Source organism: Paroedura picta, chromosome 3 (assembly GCF_049243985.1).
Source record: "Paroedura picta isolate Pp20150507F chromosome 3, Ppicta_v3.0, whole genome shotgun sequence".
Classification (NCBI taxonomy): Eukaryota; Metazoa; Chordata; class Lepidosauria; order Squamata; family Gekkonidae; genus Paroedura; species Paroedura picta.
Window position 1 is genome coordinate 132,621,095 of NC_135371.1, and position 26,791 is coordinate 132,647,885.

Below are 26,791 nucleotides of genomic sequence, written 5' to 3' on the forward strand. Positions count from 1 at the left end.
TCGCGTGGATTGAAAGAAACCCCTGTTGCACCCGCCGTGAGCCTTTTTCAGAGTACCTTTGGCAGTCCTGACTGCACTGTTTGCTCCAAATTGCCTCCTTTTTGCTCTCCCCTTGTTGGAGAACTGCTCCGAGGCTATTTGTGGTGCTTTCCCGCTGGCTTCTAGTGCTGCGCCCCAAAGGAACTCTGAACCTCCCTTCTCATTTCCCGCTCTGTCGACAAACAAAGCCTGTTCACCTAAGCCTTTCCCCCAACGGGCACCTTTTGAGTCAGGATTGTCCTGTCAGGGGGTCCATTATCCAAGTGAGAGCTGGGCTAAGGCTGCCCTTCAGAGGGGTTTCTGTCACCAGGGCGATGGTGGGCTCCCTCTGTGCAAAAAAAGAGACGAGCCCCTCCCTGCCTCTCCAGCACTCTTTTTACAAGCCAGGCCTCCTTCCTTTTGCAGGGATGGAGCTCAGCAGGGAAGGCTACTGTAAGGCACCGGGTAAATACAGACAATGCCACTTTCCACGGCCGGTATCCCGGCAACCAGCATTGTACTTTCCACAGCTCACGAATTGGGAACAGGCAGCAAGAGAACATGTTCTCCCTAGCCCGCCCTCCCCTCCCCGACACTCTTTCTCAGGGCTTGTATGCAAGCAACTGAAAAGGAGGAGGAACGAGAAGAAGGGCAGCTTCACCTGAATGCCCCACAACAAAAGACCAAAACCTGAATGCAGGTAGACTTTGTTTTCAGAATGGCCACTGCTTCTCAAGGGGGGAATGACCCCCTTTGTTAATGTACATGTGTACAAGTGCAGAGGTGTCCATTAATCAACAAGGACTGAGCTTCAGATAAGTTTACGTATAGGGGGCTAGGCTGGATGGTCTCTGGGCTCCTTGCAACTTTTCCTTTGGGGACTCTGTCATTTAGATCAGTGATCTGCAGCCAGTAGTTTATGAGCCCCCTGTGGCTGCCTGCGGCTCTTCCCCAACATGGTGCCCTTCCCACGTTCCAGAGAAGCAGGCAAGGTTGTTGTTTGCTAGCACTTGTCATTGGTAGACGGTTCCTTCCTTAAAAGAGCTGTGAGCCTTCCTGAGTTGCAGGCCTGGAGCCAGGGATGGAACAACCTAAGAAAAACCAACAGCAACCTCCCATTACCTGCAGCCCCCTCATTCTCATCCCAGTACTGGGCAGCTGATGGAAGAAAAGCAAGCTTGCTGCAGGGAAGGGAGAATAAAATCATACTAACACTCCAGCAGCCACACCCCAAAAGAGCAAGCTGTTCACTGTGTGTGCGTGGCGGGGGGGGGGTTGTCCCCATCCAGGCACCTTGGCATTTTGTGCCACATGCTACAGGGATTAGGCCCGTTACAGCTGAAAATGATTTTTCCACTCTTCTTCCCCTTTTAAGGCCTACAGAAAAGGGGAAGAGCCAGGCAGCCGTCTCTCAGACCCCAAAGGAAAATGCCCATGCCATGTACAAAATCAGTGAACAGGGCAAGTTGTAGCATCTGAAAAATTGATGGTATCTGTATCTAGAGGCTTTTGAGAAGTCAGTTCTGGCAGATAGCAGCGAAATGTCAAAGTCAGATGGTATAGGGTAAATGTAGCCACAAAGCCATTGTGTCAAGGTCTAACATGTCTGTCCCCAGTTTATCGCCTTGTATATAAACTATAGTCAAGGCATGGTATCTTCTGCAGTTCAAAAGGAAACCCTCAGGAATCTGCAAAAGACTTCTGTGTTCACAGAGTGAAGCACGCAAAACTACTTGTCTATCCTTTATTATCTCCAGTTTTCTCACCTCATTCATTGCAAGATCCAGACCTTTAAAAACCTACAGCCTGGTAAAGAGGTCAGGCCAGGAAAGCCCTTCTGCAGTTTAACACAGTCTCCATACCAGATGAACTGAATCCATTACTTTGTCTTGCAACAAGTCCTAGTCTTATACGGAGTCTTACAACATAGAGGGGGACTTAATGGATTTAGTAATTTAGATAATGTTATGATTAATCCAAATTCTGTAGAATAACCACTGAGGATTAACTTGAAATAGCTTGCATCTGTCTTAGCCTTGATTCAGCCACAGTTTTTAGATGATGGGGGAAGCAAGAGTTCTTAGAAGAACCTTTCTTCTGGGAAGCTCTCTAGAGCAGGGGTAGTCAACCTGTGGTCCTCCAGATGTCCATGGACTACAATTCCCATGAGCCCCTGCCAGTGTTTGCTGGCAGGGGCTCATGGGAATTGTAGTTCATGGACATCTGGAGGACCACAGGTTGACTACCCCTGCTCTATAGCATTTAAAGGTTGGAGGGCTACCCCAGTATAACCTCTGCTTTATTAAGCAATCCTGGATAAACTACCTTGTGCAAACAAAGCCTTTCACATGTCATGAATTCAGACCAGAGGAGCCCTGGATGAAGCTTGCCATCATGGCTAATTTTATGCCATATATAAACAGTTAACTCAGGTCATGTCAAGATAGCTGGGTGAATTAGGGCTGCCACGGTCCCACTGGTCGAGGAGTATTTACTGAACCTGGCTCTCGCTTCCCACCACTGCTCCTGCAGGAGTAAAATAATGTTTAAAAATTCCTCTTGGTCTATGGCATGACATCTCTTCCAGGGAAAACTTAGACATGAGAACAGTTTATTCTAGGAATAGTCAGAAAATCTATAATTTTTACCATAGAGTTTTTGGCAATTCCTAGAGAGGTGTAACATCATTTCCAGGTGGTCCACATAAGTGGCATTATGCCATGCACTTGCCACATGTTTAATGCTTTCAAAACAGACCTTTATTGTCTTAAGCGAAGTCGTCCAGTTCTGGATGTGTGGCAGCTTCAAACTGAGTCAATCAACTGCTTGAAGGTGATGGAAACTGGTGTTGCTATCTATCCATTTTGTAAATTTCCGAGTGGCTATAGGCTGTGGAACTTGGATGCAGCTAACCGTAGGAGTTCACATTATAGTCAACTGCAGTCCCCTTCAGATATGAGAAACTCTAGTAAACCTTTACTTTACTGTGTGGATCCTGGTTATCTGAAGGAACCTTGATTTCATGTGTGTATTAAAATGGCCAAGCGATTGTCTCTGTGGATGCACAGATTACACTGTCACAGACTCATGGTGAAGGTGGAGCTCTTGGGTAATTCTTAATAGATAACAACCTCTCCTTCTACTTTTACCATATTGCCATTAAGGCTTCTGAAAGTAGGTTTTCAGTAAAACATGGACAGGCATTGAAGAGATTGTTGTATGGGTGGCAGTGAAGTAATCGGACTACTTCAGAACACTCAGGTATAAATTGGCCTTGGAGAGCTTTGGGCCATGTGAATCACCACCACATGTCAGGTCATTTTGCAAACAATAAGCCTTGCAACACCTGAATCTTGTTTGCTTATGGCTCACCTTTCAAATCCCAGACTCCGTTTGCACAGCTACCGGGAACCAAGCTTGTTATTTTTTGCTCAAGAAGGGGATTAATGGGAAGACAATGAAACCCTCCATGCAATTGATACAGTGCCTCTTGTTCAGACATCTGCAGAGGTTTGTCTCAGAGCAGTGGGCCTAAACTGCCCGTTACAAGAAGAAAGGAGGATTAAAAGAGGGTGAGATGCAAAACAGAGGTTCTGTCCTCTTGTAGTCAAGTGAAGCTGGGGAGCAGCCCTACCCCTGGCCATACTCCCACACGAACCATTACGATCTGCAACCCCTTGATGTCCTTTTCCTCTCATCCTAGCTCACTTAGAGAGATTAATTTTCACCAGAGGGAAAGTATTCAGCCTGAAGCTGGATCTTGACCTGTTTAAACTCTGCTCCTACTATTTGACAAAACATTTAATTTTTCTTAGGCCTACAATAGCTCTGTGGTATTTGAACAGCAGTGACATATCCTTTGAAGTGAGCAGTCTTTCGGCAGTGGCCGCATTCATCCCCGCAGTGAAGTTTCTGTGCTCCATTCTTGCTGCCCCACAGCCCGTTGTTCCCTCTCTCTGCGGCTCTCCACTCCTTCCCTTTGTGTTTCTGTGCCCCTTCGGCAGGTGCTGCTGGTTAGTTAATGACTCGCCATGTTCAAAGAGGATGGAAGTGGAGATGGGGATTGTGCGCTTACTGTGTTCTGGGGATCAATAGGCATTGTTGCTTTAGGCCCCCTGATTATATTCAAAGCAGTATAATGACACACACCCTGTAAGCGGTACAGTGTAAGAAAAAGTGAGGGGTCCACCTCATAGAAACCACTTTATGGAAACCATATATGGCATACTAGGAAACAAGGGCTTGATGAACACAAAAGGCATACTAGGAAACAAGGGCTTGATGAACATTGGGAGGACACCATTCTTTGGCAGGCTAAAAGTAGGTTCAGACATCATGGAAAGGTGGAGATGTCCCCTTGACCAGTTGGCCCAGACATAGTCTTCATTTGTACTTCAGGGGTTCTTCCACCCTGCTGCTGATGAGGGGCAAAGATGGAAACATTGTCCTTTGAAGATATAAAAACATACCTCCAACCCTGCTGGGTAAGAGAGATGTGAAAAGCAGAAATACATGTTTTTAAAAAGGCTGCCTCATCTCATGCTTGATTCTCCATATTACATATTTCAACTTACTTTGTTCTAATGTGTCATTATAATGAGTATTTCCGTCTTAAGGCAGAGGAAAGGAAAGTGGTAGAAAGGTCAGCATAATGGCAACAGGACATGAGATAAGTTGAAGGAAAGGCTATGAGGGGAAGAACTCCATACGACACTGCCTTTTTGCATGTGTGACAGCCTTTATTTTTTTGGGGGGGGGGTTTGAGAAGCTGGTTATTTCCTACTTTGGAAGCCATCAAAATCCTCCCCTAATTTCTGATTCACTTCTTGCTTTTCTTATCGACATTGATTCAACATACTGCATCCGATTGAATTACAGTAGCTCCCATAAAGGCATACGGTGTATGGATGTGCCTAAAGCAAAGAACAACTGAAGAGTGACTGTTTCCTACAGGCAGTTTGTTGCCTTTGTTCTGTACAGTATGTCACTTGCCAGCATCTTGGCACATAATCAGGAAGCCCCCAACAAGAATGCTCATTCATATTTTAATTTCCTTCCCCTCCCTCTTCACATTCTGTAGGATTGTCCTCCTCCGTACTTCAGTAGCAACCAGCGATTGGTGGGGCTCCAGTCTGGAACTCAGCATTTGGAGAGCACTGCTGAAAATTCTGGCACTGTACAGGTGGGAGGAGACCTTTTATGGATGGGGTAGAGCATCTGTAAGAAGAGCTTGAGATGTGTGGGAAGCTAATAAAAGCACCAGGGAGAGGGTGGGAGGAGGCTTTAAAAAGGAGGGTTCATGCCAATGGAAATGATAAAATGGCCTGTAGTATTATTGATCAACTCTGTTTCAAAGTTCAACAAGCTTTCTCACTACATAACACTGGCTTATCTTGGGACTGCTGAGGCTTAGGCTGCTCATGCTGAAATAGAGATACTTTTCAGTTCAGGCTGTTAGATAGTTTTACAAAATGGAGTACTGCATTTCAAAACAAAGGATGCCTTAGCTCTACAGGATGTGCAGTGGTGTGGCATAGCCCCATCTTGTCAGATCTTGGACAGTAATCAAGGTCAGTATTTGGATGGGGGACCACCATTGCAGAGAAAGGCAATGGCAGACCACTTCTGGTTGTCATTTGACTTGCAAGGCTCTTACTAGGGTCGCCATAAGTCAGTTGCAACTTGGCAGCACATATGTACATGTATTGACCCTTCCAGAAGTTTTCATAAAGTGTTAACCTCAGAGCTTACATTAGGAATAGAGTTTACATTAGGAATAGTTTACATTAGGAATAGCTTCCAGCCTGGTCAGTGGAGTGATAGGATAAAGTACTTGCATTACTTTCCAGATTATATACATTGGAAAGAAGTAGGTGGGTTTCTTCCCCATGCAAAATTCCCCATGCAAAAATTGTAATTATTCTGGGAGGCTACAAAAAAACCCATACATAGTTGCTTATTTTGCTAGTGCCACAGCTAACTTTAAGAGGGAGTTGGTAATGACTCCCGAAAAATTTAATTTTACTGCATGTGTAGGTTTCTGTTTTTCATTGCTGCATATTAACTGGTGTTTAACTTGACAATTGATGTACATTAAGCCACAAGGACTAGTTGTTCTTAGACTGAACCTCTTCAGACTTGCAGTGTGGGGGCCGCATGTTTGAAGGCCCACTGAACTAGGGAAGAATTCTCTGTGCATAGAAGACAAATGCATTAGGTAAAAAGAAGGCTGGACTGTAATTCTTTGTTGTGCAGAGGAGCATCCACACATGTGGTTTCCCCATTTGTACAATCCAAAAATAGTTTACAAGAGGATTGTGCCACGTGTATAGATTGGCTCTCCCTTATTTTTTAATGAATATTTTTTGGGATGTTCAGAATTCCTTATTAAAATGTGACAGCAAATGGCTCATATGTGTAAATTACATGATTTAGCACTGCTCTCACTTCCCCAGATGGCTCTTCTCAGCAGGGAAAATCATAACTGTTCCTGGTGTAGAGGAACAGCACGACTCTGACAGAGAAACAGCTCCTTCCTCTGTTTTCCGATGGGAAGAGGGCAGCATGTGCATACACATTTTGAACAGTGAGAGCTTTCATAAACATGAGGGGGGATTTCGGTCCAGTGGGTTTGTTTTAAGAAGAAGAAATGAGTCTCAAAGTGGCTTACAATCGCCTTCCCTTCTTCTCTCCACAACAGACACACTGTGAGGTAGGTGAGGCAGAGAGCTCTGAGAGAAACTGCTCTGTGAGAAAAGCTCTACCAAGACTGTGACTAGCCCTGGTCACCCAGCTGCCTGCATGTGGAGGAGGAATGGGGAATCAAACCCAGTTCTCCAGATTAGGGGCCAGCACTCTTAACCACTACACTAAACTGGCTATCCAAAAATGACCTGGCAGGAAAAAACAAAGCAGCAAAACAAAACAACAGCACAAACAGCTCTCTGGGGGATCTCCATTTGGGAGATATGGCTCTTCAGCCTACCGGTAGATCCCACCATGTGGGTTGGAGACCATTGCCCTCATCCAGCATGCAGATCGCTACCCCACACTAGTTCTCTGGATGGCCTTGTCAGGTATTTTCAGTGCTCATTTAAGTCATATTTGTTATCCAGGTGAGTTTGTATACACAGTATCTAGATGTGTCTAAAGCAGCTTTTGAAAGAGAGAGGGCAGGAGGATAACCTTCATCTTAGATTTGACCTTGAACTACCTCAGTCTCCAGATGAGCTATAAACATATTAAAACATATTAGTCCAGTGTGTCTTAGCAGGATGGTACTCATTGAGGGCAAAGCTTCTTGTAAACCCATCAAGCTAAGCAGTAGGATTGTCATGGAAGAAGGAAATGACCTTAATTTGTGTATCCAGGGGGACGAACTCTTCTGTGTTGGACCCCCCAGCAGCTATCAGCTGCCTCCATGGGAACAGCCGCGCCTGCCAAGTTATGAGAGCGTGCGGAAGAAAGATCGGCAACGGGAAATCCACCAGATGATTGCCGAAAGATTTGGCTTGTGGGCAGAAGTCTCTCAAGAGGTGAGAAACCTTCCCCAAAGCTCTTTGACTGTCTTGGCATCCACGCTGCGTCATGTAAATGTACAGAATTGTCTCCCTTGTAGGGTTCATTTGTATAGCTTGTGCGTAGCACTTCTTGCTGTGATATTTAGGACTCTGCTCTCGCTTTTCAATGGCTTTTTTATCTCTTGGAAAAAAGGAACATAATGTACCAGGAGGCTCCAGAGTGAACCCACTTATTTACATTCCTTCTGGTTAATGATTCATCGAGTATCTTTGGAAAGGTAGCATTTCTTCTGTCTTCCACAAGGAAACAGATGTGGGGGGTAGCCAGGGGTCAAGTGCTTCCCTGTCTAAGACTTTTAACATATCTTGTCCTGCTTAAAGTGTGCCAAATCTGTGTGAACTCATATAGCAAGTCTGTTTAAGGGGGTGTCACTGAATTGGCCCCACATCATCTATGACTAGGAGGACAAGGCCTCTCCCAGCCCTTCCACCTAAAGCATTCCTCATTGAAGGCTCTGGGAATGGAGTCCAGGAAATTCTGCTTGCAAAACGTGTTTCCCAGTACTGAGCTATGGCCATTGTCCCCCTAGCAAGCACACCATGATGAACTGGGAGCTGGTCACAGACAACTTCCTTTAATGCATGTCTCTGGTTACTTCATTGGCATCTACAGTACAGACTCAAATTGGGGAGTAGTGCTACAAAAAACAAGAGTAATCTTTATTTCCTCCATCCTGGGTTCTCTTTGCCCCCTTTGGGAGAACTGCCATGTTAATATGCAGTCAAAGTCCTGGATTCAAGTCCAGGAGCACCTTTGAGATCAAAAACATTTTCAGGGTTTGGAGAGTCAAAGTTCCCTTCAGATACACGTTAGGAATGGTGATCCCTAAGATGCTAGTCAGAAGACAGGAGAGAAAATTAGAGTGACCATACAATCCTGTGCAGGCTGACTCAGAAGTAAATACCCAGGATTGCTTGCTTCTCTGCTTCAGTGTCTTGCTGTGGTTGAGCTCCGTTTATTTTGCACCAAAGCTTGTTCCTAAAGCCTAAATCTAAATTGTTCCTAAATCTCCATACAGATTTCAAAAACCTTATCAGTGTCCATGGAATTAGATTGCAGAAAATGTGGTTAGGATTGTCAGACAAGAGCTGGTCAACACTACACATTCAAACCAGTTTCCTGCCTTGGAATCCTGGGAATAGTAATTCTGTTGACTAGGAATTGTGGATCACCAGCATTTTCACACAGCTGCATTTTAAAAATTTCTTTAAGGGAATCTGAGTGTTGCTGGAAAAGAGAGAGAGAGAGAATCTTTGTTTCAAAGACATGAAAGTGGGATGAGGGAAAAAACATTGCCTTCAGGCTTCTGTTCCTCCCCATCTTGTTTCTGTTCACAGAGCCTGCAAGTTTTCATCATGCTTCAGAAATCAGCAAAATCTGAATGACCAGAAACAATAGTGAGAGGGGAAAAAGAAGTTGGTGCCTACTGTACAGGAAATTCTTTCTACCAAACCGGTTCTCTCTGTTCTCGGAACCCATCATTATCACTTGAACTGAATCCTGTTCCAAACACATTTAAATGGGGGTGAGGAAAGTAGTATTGTCAGCTGTCCCGATTTGCACTTCTATGATTAGAAAGGTGGAGTTGAAAAGGTATAAATCAGCAAATGGCAAAAGCCTAATAATTTTTCTGAATGGTTGTTGACATCTCAGGCTGTCACTGTTACAGCAGAATACTGGAAATTCTCAACGATATTCACATTTTAATGCATTAATGAATTTAAAACACACTGTATAGATCCAGTGCAAAGACCCAGGACAGTCGGCAAGAATGCTATTCTTTCCAGCTTTCCCTTCCCTTGTGGGCGGGGGACCCATGTGGGGTAATAGCCAGGCAGGTCAGGAAGCTGCCGTGGGAAGGGATTGACGTAGTTTCCTTTTGCCTCTTTCATCTGGGCCCATTCCGCATACATTCAGTGTACTATAGAAGTTGATTTTCCTGTTCCACACAGGAGAATCCAACTGCAAAAGCACATTGAAAGTGCATCATCCAGTGTGTGCAGAATGGAGCCGAAACTCCACACATACAAGGTGCAGTAGGGAGCCCTTTTGCCTCTTTCCCTCCCCATTACAGGTTTCCAACCCATGTGACTGTTACTCCCCAGGTTTTGAGGACCTTAGGGAAAAACTTTCCTTTGGGACAGAAGACTGCTGGGGTAGGGGGAACAGCTGGGAAGATGAGCAACCACCGGTGTCTTCCACTGATACCTTGTGGGATTGAGTTTCCTAACAGTATGATCCTCCGCAGAGCTGCTCCAGTCTACATTCATTGGAATTGTAGGATTGCATTGTTACTGCAGTGGGCAACATTAAGGCCTATTATGCATGGCCGCTGAAATGGTGGCATGGAGAACGCGGAGGAGGAAGAAGTGAAGCAAACTGCTTATGCACGGGACGAAACGCAACGGCAGCAAAACCCAGAGTATCCGATTATGCACGCGGCTACTCCAGAGCCACTTGTGGTTGTGCCCCGGTCACCTGGAAGCTAACGTGGCTTTTTCAGCGGCATACATTGACTCTGTGCCCGGTTGCCGCCTGCAGCGTGCATAATTGGTGATTTTTGCCACCGCCATTCCACCCCGAATGCGGACCTTCCACACATTCTGGTTCTAACATTGAGTCTGATGGCCTTGAGTCCCTACAGCCAGCCTATCAAGGGGTAATTGCTCAGCACCAGTCAGCATTCTTCACCTTAAACATGTTTATGCTAGGCACTTGATAGCTTTCCTGCAGATGGGCAAGCCTATGGTCTAGATAAGAGGAGGCCTGGAGTGGAAAAGCAGGAGCACGTGTGGGAGTCTGTGTTCTAATTATAGATGTCAGGTCTTTGTACTCTGATAGCTTACCTGCCCTCAGGCCTTATTCATGGCAGTCAGGGTAATGCTTCCCTGCACCCTCAGATTCTGAGATTTATTTTCATGGGTCTATAAAGCCTGAGAGATATCTGGAGAAAGGAAGGGCTTGACAGATAAGACTCATATGAATGCTCAGGCCAGATCGTTTACTGTAGGAAGATAAGGGATAAGACCCTAAGATAGGACTGGCTATTAAGATTCTTTAATTAAAGGCCCAGGAAGGAATCCCCTCTCCCATGCCTCTGTAGATGGTTAATGCTGGGCACTTTCACCTGGCCAAAATCAACTCAGTACCAAACTAGGAAAGGGCAGCTAAGGAGTATTTTGTGTGCATTCCATAGATGCTTGTTTTAAAACAACAGACACATGCTCCCTGTCCCGTTACTACAACTCTGCATGCTAGTTGACCCAACCTGGGTAATCCCAGATCTCAGAAGGTAAGCTGTGTGGGCAGGAGCTGGCACTTGGAAGGGCAACCTCCAAGGAATACGCAGGGCTATGATGCAGGGGCAGGCAATGGCAAACCACCTCCCAACATCTCTTACCTGACAGATCTTAGATCTCCTGGCTATACTACACACAGACCATACGATAAATAACAACATATGCTAGTTGAACATTTTCTGGCACAAATTCAGATGTGGCCTAACCACGAACCAATCTTGAACTGTCTGCTTGGTTAGATCCCACCCCCCTCCCCAGCCTGGCTTTATCAAAACTTAGTTTGTGTCCTGACTGGGACAAAAAAAATCGCTGTAAAGCGAATTTCAGAAACCACACTGATAAGACACTGAAAGCACCCAAGACAGGGTTGAACACTCAGAGCAAAATCAGTTTTGTGGAGTAAATTCACTCTCCTGTGCAGTGATCGGAAAACCACGACGTTTTTAGTGAGTTTTCATCAACTTTTCCATCATGCAAAAGAGGCCCTGGTACCAGTTCACCCCAAGTAACCATGGCCTTCTGTGGGGTATTGTTTTAAGAGTTGTCTGGATCAGGGGTAGTCAACCTGTGGTCCTCCAGATGTCAATGGACTACAATTCCCATGAGCCCCTGCCAACAACTGCTGGTAGGGGCTCATGGGAATTGTAGTCCATGGACATCTGAAGGGCCACAGGTTGACTACCCCTGGTCTGGAGCACATCAGGTTTTATCTCAGAGGTCTGGTGACTGAGGAGGGGGACAGGAATCCTGCCATTCCCTATCTGCGTAGATTAGAAGACGGACCTTGAGGAGACACAGTTTCCCCCCTTTCCCCGTCCCTTTCCTGCTCTATGGTTAAAAAGTACAGGGAGCTCCACCATCTTGCTGTTGGGTTTGCCGCACCTGATGCCCGCCGTCCTAGTCCCACTTTTATTTCTGGTATTCTGTTTGGTGATCATTGAAGTACCTCCCAGCCCAATAATTCTTTGATTAATCACATGACATATCAAGAAAAAATGGGCAAAGGTTTATTATACTGGAAGCAACACAAGTTTTATTGATTAGCAGCAAAGGTCAGCACGCAAAATCAGAAGCAATTTCTAAAACAAGAATGGTCACCGAATGAAACCCCAAATCGGTTATAGGACTGCTTAAAGCTGTTTCTTGGGTGGTTCTATCATAAAACTGTTATTGGCTTGTCTGAGCATATTTACAGTGTAGTTTTTCTTGGCTTGGATGAATCGGCCTTATACTGAATCAGATCATTGGTCCAGCAACGTCAGTATTATCTATTCAGATGGGCAGCAGCATTCCTGGATCTCAAATAGGGGTCTCCCACATCACTGCCTGATATTTATTTATTTACTAGCAGAAAAGCACATTGTATCTCTGAATACAACAGGCACTAGGCCACCCCCCGCCTGTCCCAAGGCCTAGAGAGGCCTTGGTGAGCTGTTTCGGGGTGAGGGGGGAAGCTCTGGGGGGCAGTCCACTCCCACCACGGCAACTCCACCAAGTCCCTGGCAAAGCCACAGCTGAAGCTGCTTGGGGTGATGGGAGTGCCGGTAGGGGCTCTATCCCCCTGGCAGGGGCTCCCTCCCCCCTCCCACCACCAGCCCACAGTCCCAGGCCCTCCGCCCTCCCTCCCAGTTCCTGCTTACCGGGCTGGAACTTTGTCCAAATGGAAGAAGTTGGAGGGGGATGCAACATGGGGTGAGACATCCTTCATGGTCGACTGCTAGTTGGATGGACAATCAGGAATGGGGCAGCTGAGACAGCTGACCTGATTGGTGGTTAGGTGGTGAGTCCCAGCTCCTCCCAGCACCCCTTACCGGCTTTATTAATGGTTACAGATATGTGTATTTACTTTTTAAACGGAGATGCCAGCACGAACCTCAGCCATTCTGCATACCAAGCCAGCGTTGTACCAATAAGCCAAGGCACCTCCCCAGACCACCTGCAGAGCGCAGCTTTCTCACGGAACCCTTCCCAGTGTCCTTGAAATGCTGTTCCATAAAAGCCCTGTCTCCCAGGAGCAGTGTTTGTGGGGCATCTTGGGCTGCAGCTGAAGTGTGTGGGGGGGGTCACATTCTTAGGATGGAGATGGAAATGCTCTGACAGATTCAGGCCATAGTCTGTGTAGCCACTGCAAATTTAGCCGTTCCACAAGTGACCTCCTTTTCTAGATTTGACAAGAGTTAGAAAATTTAGACAAATCACTATCATAATGCATATTGGCTAACAGATTCTCACTATTTAAGCTCAGCATATACTCGCAGACAGTGGCATAGATTTTCCAATACTGGAGCTCTACAGGTGCATGAATCAGCATCCTGTAATAGTGCAGCTCTAATGTCCTTCTGTGAACCCAAACACTCCACCCCACCAGTGCCAGTTTCCTACTGGAAATGCAAACTAGCTATGCCACAAGGCAACAGGAGACAGTGAGGTAGCTGTGTTAGCGGAACCACTGTGGCATTTAATCTTCAGTGTTTTACAGAAGTCATATGCTGGCAACAGGCTATTATCTGTAATATTCTTTTCCCCTGCATGTGAGCATTCTTCATTGCACCATTCCCTGGGGAACCCACAAAACTGAGACCCTGGCCGCTAGTAAGCGCCCAGGAGGAGGCAGCAGGAAGAAGTGTGGCCAAGCAGAGGAATTGGTTTTATCCATATCAGTAACGGCCCTGTTCACACATTATGAATGCAGGCATGAAAAGGCTCCCAAGGAAGGTTAGGACAATTTGCAGCAAGGGGGGAAATGGATTATGGGAATGTTTTCTCCTTCCATTCACTAACAATGGTTTTCTAGCAGTATCTCCAACTAGGAAAAATGGGAGCTAGGTGTTAACTGCAAGGAACTTTTATTCCAACCTCTGATCGATTCAGTCCCTGCCCTCTACACAGAATGCAATTTCCGTTTGGATTTGGGGAATTTAAAATTTCCTTCTGCAGCAAGAAGGATTGATCTGGAGTGACCCTACCTTTATTGTGCGATATCTTAGAGTGCTTTTAACCCTCAATATTTTTCAAATCCGGATTGGGAAAACAAGCTCTGTGGATAGAGAACTTCTGATAGGCCACACCTGGTCATGTGACAAGCTTGCCTTAAAGGAGAAGCCCCTAATTTCTATCAACTTCTGTCGGTCCTGGATTTTTTCTCCCTTCTCTGCCTTTTTCGATTCTCTCCCACCCACCCCCGTCCAAGGAAAGAAAGAGGCTCCCTGCTTGGCTCCTCCCCCCCTTCAAGAAAAGAAAGAGGCTTGCCTCCCCCCCACCCCGCTTCTGAACTACCCTAACCACGTGCAGAACACTTTCCTGTTTCAATGGGGGGGGGGGGGGAAGAGGAAGATCCGAGTTCAAAGCGATCTGAATTCAACAGGATTGACTATGGAATAAACAAAGTAAGTGCAGACTCTGCCCTAGTTTAAAAGAATGAAGTTTTGCTACCAAGGGTACACTCAGCAAGACATGGCTGCCAGATCTGGCTCTGAGAAATGCTATACATTTGCCACTTTACTAGATTTCTAGGTGCATGGATATTTAAATAATCTCCAGATTAGGATATTCCTGTAGTTTTCCAAATAGAGCCTGAGCGGGTGGTCTTGAGGAAGGGGTGGGAGTCCACCTTCCAAAGCAGCCATGTTCTCCAGGGGAACTTATCTCTCTTGTCTAGTGATTAATTGTAATGCTGGGAGGTCTCTAGCCTGGCAACACTAGTTATCCAAGAAGACCTGGAGTTGATCCAGTACTGCTGTCTTGCTCACTTTGGCGAGAAAGGGATCAAGGGACTATGCCCGGAGTTAGTGACTGATTTATGATAGACTGGAGGAGGGAGAAAAATAAGAGTTGGTTATTTGTACCCTGCTTTTCACTACCCAAAGGAGTTTCATAGTGATTTACAGTCACCTACCCTTTCTTTCCCTACAACTAGACACCCAGTGAGGTAGGTGAGGCTGAGAGAACTGTGACTGGACCAAGGTCACCTAGCTGGCTGCATGTGAAGAAGTGTGGAATTAAACCCCTTTCTCCATATTAGAGACAGCCCCTCTTAGCCACCTCACCAAGCTGGCTTTCAAGGGCTTGTTTAAGTGACCCGTAACAGCCAGGCTCAAGAGGGCAAGCAGTATCCTTCACAAATCCCAGGATTTTGTCAACCTCCATCACATAAACTAGGTCAGAATGGTCTACAAACAGACAAGGCAGTATATTAAGCCTTTCTTTGAACTGAGCTATGTTACAACCAGTAACTAGATCAGGGTGTATATGTGATAGTTTATCACCCAAAAGCTTGAATAAAGTAGCCAAACTAATAGTCTGTTGCCGAGAAAATAAAGGCTCATATTTATTTATTTATTTGATTTATTTCCCGCCACCATCTTGTGGCAGGTTACAAAGATAAATATGTAGAAAAACCCACATAAAAGAAGTATTTAAAAAGATATAAAGCCCCACACTAACATGGTGGTGAAAAGAAAAAGCCCAAGCCTCTTCCCTCTATTTCCAGCTCCCCCCTCACCCTGTGCTCCGTTTTGCAGCCCCTGCGGAACCATGGAAGTTCTTGCTGAGCTCTCAGCTCTTTTGGGAGCTCATTCCACCAGGTCAGGGCCTGGACCAAAAAGGCTTTGGCACTGGTCAAGGCCAGGCAAACCTCCCATGGGTCGGGAACCATTTAGGAATAAACGGATGGTGAGTTACCTTCAGTAATTGGAACTGGCTGAGGCAGTGGTTGCAGACAAGCAACGTTTCTTGGCCACGCTCACTGCTGCTTCGTAACAAAATTTGAGTGAGTCCAATGACACCTTTAAGACCAACAAAGATTTCATCAAGGCGTGAGCTTTCGTCCGCATGCACACTTCCTCAGACAATGGAACAAGGATCATAAGAGTTCAGGTATAAGGAGAAAGTAAATTAGTAGCAAATTCGTAAACAGCATCACAACAACCTAAACATGCAGTATGATAGTTCCTTGCTAGAAAAACTAATCAGTACATGAAAGCTCATGGCTGGAATAAATCTTTGTTGGTCTTAAAGGTGCCATTGGACTCAAATTTTGTTGTGCGACTTCAGACCAAACTGGCTATGCCCTTCAATGCTGCTTCATAAGTCTTCCGATGGTCTCTATAGCATGATCTGCCGCATTCAGAATGAGTTTCCTGCCAGGGTCATTCTAGATGTCTGCTGGCTCTCTTCAGTTCACCCTGTTCTGTAAACCAAGGTTAATGAGGGGCAACTTGATAGCTTCTTGTTCTAGGCTCCTATCACAGCTTCAACACAGCAGATGAACAAAGTTTGAGTCCAACAGCACCTTTAAGGCCAACAAAGTTTAATTATGGGTAAAAACTTCTGTGTGCATGCACTCTTCATTAAATACCTTGAAACAGACTTCCTCAACCTTGCGTAAGGGTAGAGGAGGGGGGAGTTGGTTGCCAAGAAGGGCTAGTTTAGAGTCAAGATACATAGGTTAATGAGTGACTAATATGCTGTTAACCTTTCTTGGATTAAAGCAGTTGGTAAGGCCTGTGAATAACAGCAAGTCAGCATACAAATAAGAATTAATAAACAGATGTGAGAACTAAGAGTCCAGTGGCAACTTTAAGACTAATCAAGTTTAATTTTGATATAAGGAAGTGACTTAGCATCTGTAGATACACACTAAGGGGACACATTCATTTCATCAACCCCCCTCCTTGAAACCTGAATCAATGCTGTTTCCCCCCCAGGTTTTTAAGCCAAGCAATGAACTAGCATGATTAGGGCCCCAAATGGCAAACACCAAATATATTAGACTTTTGATTCAGGCCCTGAATCACTGTCCAAAAAACAACTGTTCCACAGAAAGAAGCCTTTTTTGAGATCAGCCACTTGGCAGTTCTGGAGGCATTTAATTGGCTTCAGATATGGCCCTCCCCACACAGCCCAAGGGATCCCTGAAGAAACCTCTCTAGGAATCAGCTGTTTGGCAGACTCTGTGTGTGTGTGTGTGTGTCCTCTGACTGGCAGCTGAGTAAACACGGCCCCAGCAGGGTTGCAGAGCCCAGGTGTGGAGCTGAATGGTCAGCTCCATGCCCACCCACCCCCTTCCCTAGTCTAGAGGCAGCCCACAATAGACCCTGCAGCAAGAGCTGACAGTCAACCCCAGCAGGCTCAGGGAACTCAGGTGCAGCTTTGATGCCCGCACCCCTGACCTTCACCAGGATCGTTTGACTGACAGCTGGGTAAACTGGAGCCAGGTGGGGGGGGGGGGGCAGCAGCCAGGAACTGACAGGGTATCTCCCACTAACCTCCCCAATCCTGGCCTGGCTCCTTTGACTGGTTTACCCAGCTGCCAGTTAGAGGACCCAGGGTGGGGGGGGGTATTGTTTGGCAGCATCTGCTGGGCTCCCTGTTTCAATCCAGGGAGCTCAGCAGATCCCAGTCCAATCCTGCAGAGAGCCTGGGCTTCCCAACCCTCCAGTGATACACTCCAGGTTTACCCAGCTGCTAGTCAGAGAACCCAGGATCAGGGGAGGGGGGTTGGTTCCCCACAGCCCGCCAAACTGCTGCTTTCCAGATAAGCTTTTCCTGGGATCATTCTTTGGCAGGCTGTGGAAGGATGGCGGTTTGAATTGGCCACACAGTCCAAGGGATCCCCAGAGAAGCCATGCTATGTGTGTAAGGGACCCCTACCCCCCCCCAGCACAGCTCACCAAACAGCTGATTCCTGAAGAAGCTTCTCCAGGAAACCCTTGGGCTGTGCAAGGAGGGCCAGCTCTGAGGGATTTAAAGGTTCCTAGATCCATTTAAATGCCTTAAATGCCTCCAGGACCACCAAGCAGCTGAACTGCAGAGAGGAATGCTTAAGGGAGAAAGATATATAACAATATCTTTCCCCCTCTAGGTAGACCTCTCATTTCTGCCTGTAACTTTAACTTGGACCCTCTAGCAAAATACTTTGGTTTCTTCCTCAAACCATTTGTTTCCTTAATGCCATAAGGCAGGGGTAGTCAAACTACGGCCCTCCAGATGTCCATGGACTACAATTCCCAGGAGCCCCTGCCAGCGAATGCTGGCATGGGCTCCTGGGAATTGTAGTCCATGGACATCTGGAGGGCCGCAGTTTGACTACCCCTGCCATAAGGGATACTACTAGACATGGTGTCACTCTGTACCAACATTCCTTAGAGAGAACATTCTCCATTGTAGAAAAAATGTTACAAGAAATAATAGGAATCCTCCAACTCATATCTCTAGCTGATACAGTGCTGATAAATTCAGGATGTTATATCTGCAGTTTCAAGGCATAGCATTGGGATCCTCAGTGGCACCTGAAATAGCCAATTTATATATGGGCAATTTTAAAGATAAATTTATTTACTTAGTTAATAATCCTTTCCATCACCAAATGGTAGAGATATTTATATGTGTTTTTATTATGGAAAGGTGACTACAGAAGTTTAATGGAATTTCATGTTTGGCTGCATACACTGGATGAAATTACTACATTTGATTTGCATGTGGTTGACAAGAAAATTAATTTCTTAGATGTTATGGTAATAAGGGAACTCCCTTTTGAGGTATGGCAGTCACCACCCTAAACATGAAAAAGCTTACCATTCAACCTGTTCTTGAGATTAAGAAGAAATTGCTTAAATATCTATGTCTTTAAAAGAGAAGCTTCCACCCTTAAGCACAATTTAGTTTGTAGGGGTTATCCAAGGCACGTACTACAGTCTACTTATCAAAAAGCCTTGAGATCAGATAGGAAGAAATTACTCTTGAATAACGAGAAAACGACTTGTGATCAGATTATACGTAGTCTTTCCTACAGTAGTACAGATGTTAATTTATGTGATGAAAGTCCTGTGATTGCTTTTAGGAAAATTAAGAATCTCAGGAACATTTAGTTCATAGTGACACCCAAAATTGTGTGAGTCAATAAACAATAAACCTTGTATTATTACCTCCCTAGGATATTTTGCCTATAGAAATTACAACTGTTGTACGTTAATAAACAATACAAAACACTTTATTACATCAGCTTTTGTTAAAAAAAAAAAACACAAGGAGAGATTACATCAGCTATAGTTGAACTGTAAGCTACTCTAGTATACTTGCCAACTGCTTATTCTTTTTTGCTGAATCATCGGAAGACAGACAAGTTCGTAAATTCATTCAGATTTTAAAAAACTCTTTCCTTTTTTCTGGGTGGCAGCTGGCCAAATGTTGAACATTCTTATCTTTGTTTTTTTCAAGGAGTTCTCTTATAGCTGTTTTGTATATTTTAGGGTGGATTTTTAAAAACTTAATATAAAATATATTTAGTGTGATCTAAAACTAAAATTGTAAAAACAGTAATGCTATTATTTTATTATACATTAAAAGTCCCCGGAATATGCCCTTTATGAATGAAACACATTGGGAATTCTTTTTAGTAATTTTTTAAAAAATGAGTAAGAAAAATAGCTTTCCTTATTTTGCACCATTGGCCTTGTTTTTCCATACCTGTCATTGGTGCGGCTTTTTATTTTATTGTGACTAGTAATATAGTTCAAACCATGGAGTCATAGAAATGTTTCCTTCTATGGCCATAAAATTTCAGAGTTGTTATATGCTGATGACATGACAATTATGTCTTTTGGTGATATTGCTTTTAGAAGAAGAGTTGGTTTTTATATGCCACTTTTCTCTACCCAAAGGAGTCTCAAAGTGGCTACAAATTGCCTTCTCTTTCCTCTCCCCACAACAGGCACCCTGTGAAGTAGGTGAGGCTGAGAGAGCCCTGATATTACTGCTTGGTCAAACAGCTTTATCAGTGCTGTGGCAAGTCCAAGGTCACCCAGCTGGCTGCAGGTGGAAGAGCGGGGAATCAAACCTGGCTCACCAGATTAGAAGTTCACACTCCTAACCATTATACCACGTTTTCTCTCTTGGTGGAGAAAGAATGCTTTTGAATCTGACCAATTATTGGGAAAGGGGAAAACTAACAATTAAATATGGCCAAACTAAAATTGTGGTTTTGAATAGTAGTAGAATTAAACATAGATGGGTTACTAAGACCCAGTAGTAAAATAATCTTATTTTCTCAACTATCTGGACATCGTATTTCAGGAATCTTTGTCTTAGAGGGCCTACCTTAATAGAGTCTCATTCTCAGCAATCAACTGAGACAGGGCAGACTAGAAGTCCAAATAAAACAATTCAATAAATGTATCTGCTTGTCACTCAGTAGGAGCTAATTTAAAATTCTTTTACTCAAATGGGGGTCAGTGAATTGCCCCTATGCTTAAAATATCCCAAGGCAGTTATTCCACAATTTACCTGGGGCTAAAATTTGTGGTTGGAATGAGAGAATGCTTGCCCAGCTAGAAATAGTTCAGAACAATTTTTTAAAGGAAGATCTTGGGCCTATCTCAAGGCACACCAGCTGATTATTTAAGTTTGGAAGCTGGATTGCTGTCCATTAGAGTAAAGGTTCATTTAAAATTATTAAAATGCCTTAGAAAGCTGGATAGTATTTCAAAAGACCATTGAGTTAAATTTTGCTATTGACACTATAAAGGTATTCTTTTCCTGCTTTGGAGGTTGTTAAATTCTGGGATATAAGTAAAATACATTACTGACTCTTTGCGTGTGATATCAGCTTAGCTGTCTTTCAAAACTCTTTACATGGTTTATGTCTGTCAAGAAAAAATTAAAAATTCATTAAAAAAATTATCTTACTAATGTATCCCTAACGAACATATTTAAAAGTGTATGTTTCCGGATCCTGCCTTCTGCCTACCTTTTGGGCAGATTTCATAACATCTCTAGGGAATAATGGTTTTGCCTTTACCATTTTGGACTCATTGACGATATTCAGCACTATGCTTTATGTTGCTCACTTTTTTGAATGATCATATATATAAAAAGCTTGCCATCCTTCCAACATGTTCAACCTTCCAAACCTTCTAATTGGCCTTCCATGGGAGACATGCCCTCAAAAGGGAGAGGGCAGTTGCCCACTGAAGGCCCATCACAGGTTTTCCTTGCCCTCCTCTTCTGTGCTGCTTCCTGGTTCTTGTAAGCAGGAGGAAGAGCTGGCAGGTGAGCCAAGGAGCTGGGGGAGGATGCTGGCCACACTATGCGATAGGTGCAGTGCGGTCCCTGTTAGCCCAGTTCATCTGGCTTGGGCCGCCATGCTCTGAGCCCTTCTGTCTGCTGCAGGGCACGAGAGGCCAGCTGGCTGCCTGCACGCCATCAGCTCCTTGGCTGGGATGCCCTGCTCTGCAAGGGTCTTCCCACCTTTTACCCTCTAACCTCCCACCTTTGCTTTCCTATGGCCAGCCAGCTCATCAGCTGACCCACCTTGCTTTGCAGTAGAGCTGGGAGAGTGGTGGATGAGGGGCTGCAGACCTCCTGACACTCATTTCAAAGAAGAGGTGGGAGGCTGGGGGCCCAGGGACTCCTGCCCTTCTACAACCCATCTTCAAAATGGTCTTTGATACCAATAAGAAGTAAACTTTTGAGTCAGTTCATTATTAACTTATCAGGCTCTGATGAGGAGTGGTTAACATTTTACCAGCAGAGGCACTCAATTCCTTTTTTTTTCAAATGGTTACTTTTATGTTTTGTCTATTAAAATCAGGAAACTGTTCACATCCTCTACTTAATAAGGTGCTTATTTAAATTATAGCCTTAACTTTTAAGCTGTGTTGAGTCATGGATATATTTTAAATAGCAATTGAATGGGATCTATAGTTTGTATTTCAGTATGTCTGAATGTTATTTGCTCATGGTAACTTTTCATGCATGTCTATGTCTATGTCTTATGTTTATGTTATGATCTGTGGTTACAACATTAAATTCATTTTCATCAAAGGACCATTCATGTCATCAAAGATCCCCCCCCCCGCTCAATTCCAATTCTGTTTCTTTCACAACTGCCTTTTTCCAGGTAGGTTGCTTAGAACCTGGATGGAAGCAACTTTGGTCAACTTCTGACTACCAACAAGACCATTTTTAGTTAAATTAATTTATATATATATTTTAAAAAATGTTAAATGTTTATTGGGTGATGTGACCATATATGGTCATGTTGACTCATGCCCTCCCTCCCAAAATAGCCAATGATGGGCCTGAAAGGGGGGGAGAGGAGGGGCCCCAGGTGGGCGTGTACACAAGTATGCTACCCAGCCATATTCTGCATGATTGCACCACTTGTGGGGTTTCTTGAAGCCTGAAGAATGTTTCAGGGGTTTCTCAATGGTTAAAAAAATTGAGAAAGGCTGGTGTAAGTAATAGCTGCAGCTAAGCAAAACAACTTCTCTGTACTGCAATGACCTCAACAGAAGCTAGTGCCAGTGTGATGGTGGGAATTGCTCTTGGCTTTCCATATCCACGATCTGTAGGATGTTAGGAGAACAGTGAGCTGCAGTGGGAGAAGAAAATGGGAAAGTTCTGTTCAGCTGATGAATAAATTAGCTTAGATCCAATCCCATTTCTTGTCCTCTCTAGTCCCGTTCAGTCTATCTTGTACTTGGGCTATCTCAAGTCATTACCCTTTCAGTTCCTTCCTGATCTCTATAGAATACTTCTTGGGAAGGGGTGGGGGAATCTGCAGGTGGAAGGGGGAATTGGTAGAAATTGCAGTTGAAGACTGGATCTAACCCCTGGTGTTCTCTTTATGCTAACACCTTTTAGTGGTGGAATTGCTTCATCAATTGACTGTCAGATATTTTGTACTATTTTTTAGGCTAATACTTGACAACAGTGCCCCCATGTTCAACAGCCAGATATTGGGTGGGGTGGGTGGGGTGCTGTGTTTAAACCAGTGTAATCCTGATCCCCACCACTGTATGTCTACATAAAGCATTGGTGACACTATGGTATATGTCTGAGGAGCTGTGATAATTACATTTTCCTTTCCCCTCCCACAGTTACCACCACCCTATGAGCAGGCCTTGCGGTATCCTGCAGCTTTATCAGGAACTGGAGCAGGTTCAGAGTTGTCAGCCAGACAGAGCTTGCCTGACATGCTTCAAGCCTCACCCACGTTCCAGCCTCACAGAAACACCTCCGTATAGGCTGGGTCAGTCCCCTAAACTGCCTCTGGGACGGCACCAAGTGTTTGCTACATGGATTTCCTTTTCACAATGCTCTCTGCCAAGGCCCTTCCCCAGTGCAACAGCAGTTGAGAGGAAATACTCTAGGACATTCCAGACCAAGCCAGCCAAGCTTTTTGACAGGCACTGAGAAGGAACAATGAAAGGTCTCTCTGGAACCAAGCCTGAAAACACCTGTGCAACGGAAGAAATGACTTGAAGAAAGAATCTTATTTGTGAAGCATGAAAGGATGGGGAAGCCTTTAAATGGAATGGTCTAATCCCGGGAACCCTGCCACTGAGTATAGATGACGGGACCTTAAGGATGCCTTCCTGCCCTAGAATAAATAAGCCAAGTACATAAACTTCAGGACCTTCAGCTGCTATGCGAGGGATATATTGAACAAAGCCAGTCAGAAGAGGACTGTGTCATTTTAACGGGACAGTGCAAAGTTTCCTAACCAAAGAGCACCCTTGGAGGAAGCACAGGCACCTCTGTGAGACCCCAAGAACTGCCAGACCTTCAAAGTATTAAATCTCCAAAGGACAGCATCTCCATCAGCTTTTTGGTTCACTTGGAACTGTTGATAAGTGACTGGAACTTTGAGTGACGGAGTGAATGTATCTTGCCCTCCAGCTGTCTCAATCAACCCAGCCAAATTCCAGTGGGATTCTCTTCCACTTCTTACCCACCCACCTCCCAATGCTGCAGGGCAGTTTTGCAAGCCCAAACAACAACGGGCAGGATCTGCGTCTGGTACAGCAAACTCTTTTGCAGGAGGCATCTGTGACAGCTGGGCAAACAAAGTTAATAGCCCAAGCTTTAGACCCTGCCCTAGAACTGAGAAATTGTTACCTGCAAAGACAAGAGGTCTCCTTCCCCTGAGGGGGAGAAAGTGGTGATAGACATCTGTTTGTTTGTTGGAGCTCAGACAATCTCGTAAAGTTTAACTGATTTTTTTTGTTATGGTCTCTTTTTTTGTATTAGACAAGCTTTTAAAATGTCATCCCCAGTGCTGTAGTTTAAACAACTATCTGATAAGGAAATGTCCAGGACTTATTTCTCTGGTCCAATGAGTCATCTAAGAAACAAGGGAGGGGGGAGAGAATCAAGACTGTGAGAGTCTCTGACCTATCTGAGGACTGGCAGTCAGGTGACATCAGAATGGATGCAGTCAGCTGCACACTGAATCTTACCCAGGCTGATTTGACTGTGGCTAGTAGGCCTCAGCCTATGAAGTCCTTGGAGACATCTGATTCAGGGGTGCCGTCTCCTCTTGCTCTCTCAGAAAATGCTCCCATTCTCCTTGACCACTGATCAGAAATGTATCAGCTGTGTTGTGCCTGGCTGAAGTTAACCATGGTTTTCCTTAACTCAGCATTTGCTGAGGTTTCACACACCCTGAAGCAAATAGCTTTAATCTTGTCAGTACCAGCAGACTACTTAAGAGCTTTTTTTGTGTCCTGTTTTTTACTACCCGAAAGACTCTCAAAGCAGCTTACAATCACCTTCCCTTCATCTCTCCACAACAGACACCTTGTGAGGTAGTTGAGACGGAGAGAGCTCAGAGAGGACTGTGACTGACCCAAGGTCACCCAGCTGGCTGCATGTGGAGGAGGAGTGGGGACTCCAGACAAGATCTCAGATTAGAGGCCACTGCTCTTAACCACTACACCAAGCTGGCTCTCATCTTAGAAGAGTCCACTAATAGGAGAGCTCTGAAGCTATGTTTTTAAGATTGGCCTCAATTTGGCTTCAATGAAAGAAATGTTTGTCTCGCAGGACTTGGGTATGTTTAATACAGCCATGCCACGCATCCACTTACATATGCAAACACGCAAACCAACCTATTACAGTTCCTAGGCATGTAATTACGTTCATACACCATAGCCCAACATTCATCATCTTACTCATCCCTAAAAAATTAAATGTTTTTAAATGAGTGACACGGCTAGGAATAATGGTATGTATTCAGCCATTCCATGCACAAAATGCAGTTTCCCTGTGTACCTCTCCATCCCTGCAGCCCTGTCCAAACTCTGTGGATTGGGAGGCTGGAATAAGGATAAGCAAGTAAAGTAGCTATATCCTTCCTCTCCTGTAGTTCCACTGAAGACAGAGGTTGATTTCATCCCCTTGTCCCACTGACCCACAGGGTGTTTCTCTACCTTGACGGTACAACCTTAGGAAGGATCTTTCTGGGTGCCAAAGGGGCTGCAGGAGCACAGCATTACAGGGAAACTCTGAGGTATACGGTTGCATGCGTGGTTGGACACATACCAACACCAGTTCCCTCTTATCTAAAATGCACAGTGCATGCATTACTCCAAGACAGAAGCAGGATCAGCCACGGGCTTAACTATGGCAGAGAATCAGATCCACACTCCTGTCTGATTCCAGGGACTGCTGATTCCCTCAGCAGGCTACAGCAAATGTTCTCAATCTCAGCCTTTGTACATGGGACTGACTTCTACACTAGCAGTGCCATTCTGAGCAGTTCCATCTTTCTAATGGTGCCGTCCGAACAACAGTTGACTGCCTAGACTTCAGAAGGGATCTGAGATTTGTTTAGGATTGCATTGTAAACCCACTGAAGTCAATGGGCTCAGAACGGTGTAACTTGGCACCGGATGTACCTTTTACAACCATGCTACCTTTTCTCCACATCATAAAATGCAGCCATCTCACATCCATCCAGTTAACACTGAACATCATGTTTATAAGTTCTTGCTTGTGTTTAGTATTTGTGAATTGCATGACTGAGCTAGAGGAGAGATTAAATGGCCTTTCTGCGTTAAGAGACAATTCTAAATTTGCCACTGAACCTCCCAGCACCTCTCCACCCACAGTTCACCCTGTTCTTCCACCTCCCTCGTGGCCACACAACCCACCTGTGAGAGAAACTTGACCCTTTTCGGGGCCTCAGCTCTCAGTCTGACTACCCCTGAAGGAGAGGCAAAACTACCAGTCACCCGGGCTACAGATTTACTAGTTGACACCAGAGCTACATGTAGGATTTGATTGGTGGTTGTGGCTTATCAAAGAAATTGGCTGGCAAAGCTGAAAGACTAATGGACAAACAAAATGACAGGCCAGACTAGGTTAACAGCCCCTGCGTAGCCTGTGAACACCACAAATATTACCACATTTGCAATCTGAGTGAACTTTATAAATTTTGAACATGTCCTAACCTGCATAATTAATTCCATTTTCAGAATTTGGGGCTCCTGACTACAGCTTGTGAGAAATATTAAGAGTAAAAGAATCTGGACCAACATGTAAAAGTGTAGCTGGGGGGGTGAAACCTAGATTTTCTAAGGGTGATTTTGGACAGTGCATGCACATTTTTGAAAAGGCCCCCAGGCTAGCTTGTCAGTGGATGTCACTAGATTTCGGGCAGGCAGTGAAAAGTGGTTTTCGCCTCCTGGTAAACTGCCTCTAACCAGTGAGTCCATTCACAGGGCACACATCTGGCATCAGCACTGCAAAGGCTGGTGTTACCCATTGCACCAAAGCTGGACTTCTGACTACGGGCACCTTGTATGCCTGCCTCTTTCACACATGGAGATAATTTCAAGTCTGCATTTTCAGATGTGCACAGGCAGCTTGGCAAAGTATCAGGGAGTGACAAACAACTGCTGACGTCCAAAATTACTCTGAAGTTCAAAGACCTCATTCCGCCACTCCACCAAGTGCTCTCCTTATTGCGGGGGCCTTTAGCACCCACCCCAAGAACCGCCCTGAGCCTCCGGGAAGGACAGTAAACATATGTAATTAATAATAATAAAAGGGGTGGAAGATACTCCTTAAAGGGCCTCCCCCTACAAGGGGGAGAGAACTCCTTATGG

The 26,791-nt window shown here is 44.9% G+C and overlaps 1 protein-coding gene across 7 annotated transcripts in view; it reads left to right on the forward strand.

Moving 5' to 3' along the window:
* LOC143832870 (uncharacterized) overlaps window positions 1-23,905 on the forward strand; it is a 30,892-nt gene extending 6,987 nt beyond the window's left edge. For 3 of the 7 annotated variants that reach the window (XR_013229430.1, XM_077327926.1, XM_077327927.1), the window contains exons 3-5: window positions 5,099-5,200; window positions 7,389-7,553; window positions 22,778-23,905. Coding sequence is in view for 5 of the 7 variants with exons in the window: in XM_077327926.1 (XP_077184041.1) it covers window positions 5,099-5,200; window positions 7,389-7,553; window positions 22,778-22,924 (414 nt within the window). In the remaining 2 variants the exon portion in view is untranslated. Of the gene's footprint in view, window positions 1-5,098; window positions 5,201-7,388; window positions 7,554-8,936; window positions 11,451-11,571; window positions 12,900-22,777 lie in introns of those variants that run through there. The other 4 variants (XM_077327929.1, XM_077327930.1, XR_013229429.1 and 1 more) reach the window with 3 other exon arrangements.
* The last annotated feature ends 2,886 nt before the right edge of the window (window positions 23,906-26,791 follow it).